Below are 8,770 nucleotides of genomic sequence, written 5' to 3' on the forward strand. Positions count from 1 at the left end.
ACACAATAGGCTACCAGTTGATTTCTTCCCAGAGTTTAAAGTTGTTTAGCTTCATTATTTGCACTTGAATATAATTGTTGATACAGACAATAGTTAGAACATCCAATGTATTAGCATATTTTACCTTGTCCAGGTGTGGTTTGACTGGGTGTCTTCAGTCCAGGTGTGGTTTGACTGGGTGTCTTCAGTCCAGGTGTGGTTTGACTGGGTGTCTTCAGTCCAGGTGTGGTTTGACTGGGTGTTTTCAGTCCAGGGTTCTGCTCAGTCACAACGCTGTGGACATGAACACAATATTTATTATATGTACCTACATGTAGCCCAGTGGCAAATATGCCTGCAGTTCTATGTAAATCTGTTACTTTAAGAGTGCCATTTTCTGGGGGTCAAGGGTTACACTGTGTTTGTGGGGTTTCTTTAAAGAGATCTTGATGTAAAAATGCTTTACTTTCATTGTAGATTTTCAGATACACATATAAGCACATTGTTGATGCAGTATATATTCTTTCATGAGTTTATGTCAAGATGATTAAGAATACATGTTGATGGTTGCAGATTGTAAACAAGAAGCTGTGAATAGAATACATGTTGATGGTTGCAGATTGTAAACAAGAAGCTGTGAATAGTCGTGCTTAAAACTTGGCTGTGTTTCTTTGTAAGTCCTGCTTCTTTGTGTTGTTGTGTCAACATCTCATGCATCATTTATTTTATTATGATGTAAGGAAATTGCAAGTTTGTTGATAATGTTGCTAACGTGTTTCTCAGTGGAAAGGGATGAAGCTTTTGAGTTTAATGTATATATATTTTTTATCGTAAGGGATTGTGATATCTTTCCTCTTTGTTTGTTTTCCCTAGAAAGAGCCTAGGCCTACACACATTCATAAAGTGTAGTGCATAGTGTATGCAGATTATACTGCCAATTATCCTGTGTGTGTGTGTGTGTGTGTGTGTGTGTGTGTGTGTGTGTGTGTGTGTGTGTGTGTGTGTGTGCGTGCATTCAGGTAATATTCATGTCTGATATAAGGATATGTTCACATTGCATTACATTAATAATATTATATTGTATAGTGTTTATATTGAACAGGAGGATTGACATACTGTGTGTCTGGAGGTCCAGGTTCATCACTGAAGTTAGGAGGTTTTCCTCTAGACGTGTCACTCTTCACAGACAGAAGGCTGGGTGTTGGAGACTCTGCTCTGTGGTACAGACTTCTGGAATCATAAGAAAAGGAACCACATGTTGGTAAGATTTCTTCAATAGTTCGTCAACATTGATCAGAAAGTGATGATCTAAAAACAGTCGCCTCAACATCATGACATAAAAGCATCAAAAAGTCAACCAACCCAAAATAGTGTTAAATGATTTGTTTCAGGTATAGGGTTGTCCCGATCCGATCACGTGATCGGAAATCTGTAGGGACGATCACGTCATCTTCAAATGATCGGAATCGGATCGGGAGCTAAACAATCACACCCGTGTGAAGTGAGGGACGCTCTTATCGTCATACATCATCTTACACATAGACGGATCTAGAAATGATGGGGCTGCGATATTCAGGATTTACAGCCAAATGAATGCAAACTAAGGTTTAAACACACAGTAATGTAACGTATCATGTTGGTTTAGGACTTTTGGGGTTATTTTATTGACACAGATGAATAAGCCCATTGTTAATAACAGTGACGAGGACCGTGTGGGTCCCTGTTATTCACTGTTACCCCTTTTTTGGGGGCCCCTGAGCTTGAGCCTCTTCACGGTCACGCGGACGCTCAAGCCCAGGGCCCCCCCTAGCTCAGGGACCCCCCCCCCCCTAGCTCAGGGCCCCCCCTAGCTCAGGGCCCCCCCTAGCTCAGGGACCCCCCCCCCTAGCTCAGGGGCCCCCCTAGCTCAGGGACCCCCCTAGCTCAGGGACCCCCCCCCCCCCCCCTAGCTCAGGGACCCTGAATACCATATTCGCCACATTTACACACTTTTGTCCTGTCCAATGTTTGTGTTTACACAAACACTCAAAGCTGGCCATAGGAGGGGCTAGCGCCCCTCTAAAACGTGATGGGGACATCCCTAATATGAATATTATATCCATATCATGATATTTGACTGGATATTTTCTGTGATTTTGGATATTGCAATTGTACTATTGTACAGCTTTAGATTAAATAACTGCACATTCCATTTTGTAAATTGTATAGTTTGTCATTGGTTTATTATGTTTCTTAATATAAAGGTGAATCCATTTCACATTGTTGCATTATTTCTGTGTATTCATTCTTTGTGTCTTTCTACTTAAGGTTTAGAGTATTTAAAGGTCCAGGTGTATAGTTTCTGAAGCGTATATGTACGTATGAGCCTAGACATTATGGCCCTCATTTATCAATCGAGTGTAAAATCTGCCACAGATTCGAGTGCAGGTTTCGTAGTACACCCACATCGCCACGGCATTTATAAAGTGATCGCAAACAGCTGATCCTTCCTTAATTTCGTTCTGACGTTAATAAATGTGACGGCTGAAATCTATCTGGCACGCCCTATGAAATCAAGCCTCGCCCTCGTTTTTGCGACATGAACAATTGCAATACGACGGCTGGTAAGTTTGGTAACCAGGGTTACAGGAAAAAATAAGTTTCTCCCGTGCCTTATTGTTGCCCACACCCCCCTCTCTTGACACACACACACACACACACACACACACACACGCAACTTGCAAGCCCAAAAAGAACGAACACCTGCATGAATTAAATAAAGTTGTAGGCCTACCCTGTCTGTTTCCCTCTCACCTTGCTTGCTTTGCTGTCATGTCCACGCATGCACGCATATACATGACACATCGACATCGCATCGCCATGAATGGAATTCGTTTGTAGGCTGGCCTATATTAATTTTACCCATTTGTGCGCAGTGCACGGCGAAGACTGCGCACTGCTGTGATATTAAAGTCCTGTGTTGACTGCCGACATGATAGCCTAGCTCTCTCATACAGCATGAGAGAGGCTATCATGTCGTCAAGGCAGTCATAATCAACGTTTATAGTGATTTCTGATTTGATCATTGATGAACGAATCATAAACATATGGATGAAGGCTTGCCGCTTGCATGTGTGCTGGTATGTGTTGGCGACGCACGCCGGTCCCGTCCTCCCGAGCCCCGAAAATGATCTCGCTTTTAACTGAACTGTCAAAACTGTCAAAACCTGTCTAAGCACTTATTTAAATGGTGAATGATTAAGCCGCTTACGCCTATAGCCTGCTAGTACTTACTACAAATAGGCAAGCTGTATGCTTGTCATTGTCACTTGGAAATAAAAGCGTGCAGTCCATTTATGCCTTTTTTTAATAATATCATAATCACATATATGCCGCATCACCGCATGCGCTCCAAAATCATCTCACAAGTGCGCTTGCATAACAAGGCCAGTAAAGCACTGTTTGATTAAGCACAAACTAGGCTAATACATTGTAAACATGTTATATTGTTTTTAATTGCGCGATTTTAATTACTTGTAAAGTTGGAAATCTCTCCCTTTTTTTACATACACATACCGTTTTATATTAACATTTTAGGAGTGAAAACATATGTTTAGATGCCTGTGACAGCGTGTCAGCAGTTCAGACAAGGCTGCTCCGCTTGTGTACGACAGAAAAACAGCCAAGGAAAAAGTGTAAGCAAGCTGCCGAGCAGACGTGGGTTTTGAACGTTGTCACCTTCAATTTCAAGCTTTGCCGGAAATGGTAAATGTCAAAAATTTCGGCAATTTCGGCGTGCACCCATATTTTGGCGTACGCACGGTTGATAAATGAGGGCCTAAAACTTAGCATGATCACTTTGTTTATATTGAACAGGAGGATTGACATACTGTGTGTCTGGAGGTCCAGGTTCATCACTGAAGTTAGGAGGTTTTCCTCTAGACGTGTCACTCTTCACAGACAGAAGGCTGGGTGTTGGAGACTCTGCTCTGTGGTACAGACTTCTGGAATCATTCAAATAAATATATATATATCCACAATTTAGTAAGATTTCTTTAATAGTTCTTCAACATTGATCAGAACGTGATTATCTAAAAATGGGGTGTAGCTGGGTCCAAATGAGTTAAAATCGGCTAGGGGGGCCCTGAGCTGGAGCCTGGAGCTCCGTCAGGGACCCCTGGGGGTCCCCAGACCACACTTTGAGAACCACTGCTATAAAGATATGATACAAATATTATTGTAGTATAAATCCTATCTTATATATATAGGAGAAGTGGTACCCAAAACAGAAGAAAAACCCAAAGCCACAACAGCTACGTCGCTATTGCAACACCCACAACACCATCTTACACACTACACCCACACACACTCACACGGCAGTGACGTCACACACTTACCCTTCGTAGGCCTTCGCAGTGGTCCTGGCCTATCTCCTCAAAACACGTCGTTCGACAACACTCCGCACCAGCCCACAAAGAATAGTCTTGGCATTGCCACTAATAATGGCTCACTTCCACACTCACGCCGCCAATGCATTTGTTTAATACACACATTCTCGGGACAAACACCCAAACACCCACATCCCGAGGCTTTCCTACACGGCACACGGAATCACTGCTGCCCCAACAGGGGAAGAAACAAGCCCAACAAGCCCACAAACAAGCCCTTTAAACCACGCTACTTACATACACTACAACTCGCTTACAATTCGCAAACCTGGCAACCTGCCTGCCCTGCCTCATACGTCACCAGCTCCGTCGAGCTCACAATCTGTCGCAGCCATCTTGCTTTTCATTTCGATGGGAGAGTGGACATTTAATGCAAATAAATTATTTATAGGTCCAGCAAGCAAATCATGATGGTCTGTTTGTGCTCAATAGGTCACAATCACATTCCGAATTTAGGTGTTGTGTTTTGTATGACATTTCCCCCAGTAGTAGTTTCATATCTATCTCAGCTTTTGCCTGATAGCACACATGCTAACGTTAGCAGCATTTGATGACAGGTTGCCTTAGCAACGTACAGTGTGCGCAGACCTAACATGAGTTGTTTACAACAGAAACACACAGCCTTTTAACCACGCTACTTACACACAACAGGTCGGGAGTTATTAAACCGAACGTGGACGCTGTTTCACTGTTACATTTGCTGCGCATATCGGATTAATTGTAACGGCATGCATGATAAATGTAACAACTCTAAAAAACACCATTAAACATATCGTTTTCAGCTTAAAGCAATTATATTTCATTGAAGCAACTCCTTAGCATTGTTTTCATACCATGGATGTGATAAGAAAATGTATCAAACATAAGGGAAATATTAAATAGTATCGGGTGTACCAGTTTGGGCATTTCTTTTTTTTCAATGGGGCAATACATTGATTAAACAAACATTGATTGAGTTGTACCATGTTATACAACCCTAAACTAATTTTAGAATACACTACACAATACAATACAATTTTAGAACATATTTTGCACGTTTCATTTTTTTACTCAGAGATCCGTTTAGCTACACATATAATATTTTCAGGCAACGGACCTACACATGTCAGCTACCATAAACCACTTCAAGTTATTAGGACGAAATAACTGACAGGAGTGACGGTGCTGTGCTGTGAGTAAACTAATAGGGGAGAGCCGCCAACGCCAAGGATGTAACATTTTGCACATTTCATTTTTTTACTCAGAGATCCGTTTAGCTACACATGTAATATTTTCAGGCAACGGACCTACACATGTCAGCTACCATAAACCACTTCAAGTTATTTTTTTGATAAAACAGGTCGGGAGTTATTAAACCGAACGTGGACGCTGTTTCAGTGTTACATTTGCTGCGCATATCGGATTAATTGTAACGGCATGCATGATAAATGTAACAACGCTAAAAAACACCATTAAACATATCGTTTTCAGCTTAAAGCAATTATATTTCATTGAAGCAACTCCTTAGCATTGTTTTCATACCATGGATGTGATAAGAAAATGTATCAAACATAAGGGAAATATTAAATAGTATCGGGTGTACCAGTTTGGGCTTTTCTTTTTTTTCAATGGGGCAATACATTGATTAAACAAAAGTTTGATTGATTGAGTTGTACAATGATATACAACCCTAAACTAATTTTAGAATACACTACACAATACAATACAATTTTAGAACATATAATATAGGCCAATATGTCAAATATGTAAATATTACATATAATGGCATTGAATGGAAGCGGACCATTTGTAACACATGTTACAAATGACCCGCTTTTGCAAGTTTTCTTTGCCGTTGCTTACAGACCAGAATGAACGTGAATTCCGTCTAAACACGATGCAAACTAATGAAGAACATAAGCATGAAGACATCCATGTGGATTTTTATTCACCAACACCAAAGAAAAAAAATGCAGCACACATATACTCCAGGTGTAAAATTATACGCATTTTGAAAAAAGTCAGATTTTCGCCAATAAATAAACACTTCAAACTTCCTGGCCACGTAGAGTACGTTGCTGTACACATACTGACGCGATGGCGTCATGGTGGCGTTGACCAATCAAGAGATAACGTCCATGTTACAACCGTGAAGCGTTACAACCTTGGCGGCTCTCCCCTACATTTGTTACTAACATTAGGTTGTGGCAAAGTAGAAACGTGGCGAGCAGATAGTGTGTTTTGGACAAACAGGCTAGGTATTGGTGTTGATTTGAGTCAACTGGACAAACAGCGTGGTGTTGTTTTGTGTCTGTGTTTGTGTTGGAGCGCCTCAGTGTGGCCGTACAGGTCATGTGCAACCTCTTCCACAGAGAGATGGAGACACTAAATCTCAGCTGGACAAACATGTTTGCATGCATGCATCGCTGCCTTGCATGCTGTGTGCTACTGTTGAGTCTGTCACTTACTTTGACTGATTTATGGCATTGTCTTTCTGTTAAAATCCAACTATGTTAATTTAAGAACTCTGGGCATATAGGTCATTGTTTATTCACTGTGCACACGTGTAGCCTATTGTATGTCAGACTGTATGTCTGTCCCACAGTCACAATCCTTTAGTAATTAGGCTGTGGAAATATTCAGGACAAAACAATGGTACATTTCCAATAACCCATCCGTTACTACATGTGGCGTCAACTCCCGCCATTTATTTCTTCCCATAGTGCGTGGCGAAGTAGCTCTGGGATGAGTGTGCGCGAAGCGCGCACGAAATTCTAGTATTATATAATTGTAGAATTGATCAAAACAGAAGAAAAAGGTTATTCTCTTATCTCTTCGATTTTAACATGTAACTTAGCATGATATCACTTTGTCATGTCATAGTGTTGTGTTTATTGAACATGATATCACTTTGTCATGTCATAGTGTTGTGTTTATTGAACATGATATCACTTTGTCATGTCATAGTGTTGTGTTTATTGAACATGATATCACTTTGTCATGTCATAGTGTTGTGTTTATTGAACATGATATCACTTTGTCATGTCATAGTGTTGTTTATATTGAACAGGAGGATTGACATACTGTGTGTCTGGAGGTCCAGGTTCATCACTGAAGTTAGGAGGTTTTCCTCTAGACGTGTCACTCTTCACAGACAGAAGGCTGGGTGTTGGAGACTCTGCTCTGTGGTACAGACTTCTGGAATCATAAGAAAAGGAACCACATGTTGGTAAGATTTCTTCAATAGTTCGTCAACATTGATCAGAAAGTGATGATCTAAAAACAGTCGCCTCAACATCATGACATAAAAGCATCAAAAAGTCAACCAACCCAAAATAGTGTTAAATGATTTGTTTCAGGTATAGGGTTGTCCCGATCCGATCACGTGATCGGAAATCTGTAGGGACGATCACGTCATCTTCAGATGATCGGAATCGGATCGGGAGCTAACAAATCACACCTGTGTGAAGTGAGGGACGCTCTTATCGTCATACATCATCTTACACATAGACGGATCTAGAAATGATGGGGCCCACCTAGCTCAGGCTCACCCCTAGCTCAGCCCCCCCCCCCCCCCCCCCCCCCCCCCCCGCCTAGCTTAGTGCCTCTTCACGGTCACACGGACGCTCAAGCCCAGGGACCCCCCTAGCTCAGGGGCCCCCCTAACTCTAAACAAACATTAAAGTCCATAGACTTGGCTGCCACATGATTTACGGTAATTCCGGTAATCCGTGCATAGAATAACAGTTGCATAGATAGATTTGTCAGGGCTCCAAATTAACTTGTTTACTTATAGTTTACTTTTAAAGCTTCATCACTAACTTTAAAAATGTATAGGCCTATAGGAGAAATATCAGGAGCACCCACCAAATTGTAGGATTTTTAGGAAAAATAATTAATAATGTAACAGTGCAGTTTAAGTAAGATAATATGTATAGCAGGATTTTAATACTTTAGCAGGACATAATGTAACACTGTGGTTTATACTAGGAATGGAGGATTAACATACTTTGTATGTGGAGACTCTGCTCTGTGGACGAGATGTTTGTCAGCTCCCTCCTCCTCTCTCTCCTCACACTGACTCATCTCTGCTCTGTGGACGAGATGTTTGTCAGCTCCCTCCTCCTCTCTCTCCTCACGGCAGCTCATCTCTGCTCTGTATTAAACCTGTCAAGATCACATAGTCACAATACACCAGACAGCAGTCAATGTTTGCTGTATATCCCTGTAAAGCCTGGATTGATTTCTACTTGCAAAAAAATAGATACTTTTTAAGAGAAAACTACTTTTTACTACTAGGACTTAGAGGAAATGTTATGCACATTTATAATCATTATTAAAATAATAATAATAAATTAATAATTTACATCTTTCACTATAATAAA

General features: G+C 41.1%; 1 protein-coding gene across 1 annotated transcript in view; it reads right to left on the minus strand.

Annotated features, from left to right (window-relative positions):
• LOC308314839 (NACHT, LRR and PYD domains-containing protein 3-like) overlaps positions 1-8,493 on the minus strand; it is a gene marked incomplete at its 3' end in the record, with an annotated part of 30,629 nt that extends 22,136 nt beyond the window's left edge. Inside the window, exons 1-5 of the mRNA XM_080762581.1 lie at positions 8,395-8,493; positions 7,470-7,583; positions 3,849-3,962; positions 1,096-1,209; positions 125-273 (exon numbers count right to left, since the gene is read on the minus strand). Coding sequence (XP_080618707.1) covers positions 125-273; positions 1,096-1,209; positions 3,849-3,962; positions 7,470-7,583; positions 8,395-8,471 — 568 coding nt within the window. The 5' untranslated portion in view covers positions 8,472-8,493. The remainder of the gene's footprint in view (positions 1-124; positions 274-1,095; positions 1,210-3,848; positions 3,963-7,469; positions 7,584-8,394) is intronic.
• Between the last annotated feature and the right edge of the window lie 277 nt (positions 8,494-8,770).

This window comes from Protomyctophum bolini, assembly GCF_963924005.1.
Source record: "Protomyctophum bolini genome assembly, chromosome: 1".
Taxonomy (NCBI): Eukaryota; Metazoa; Chordata; class Actinopteri; order Myctophiformes; family Myctophidae; genus Protomyctophum; species Protomyctophum bolini.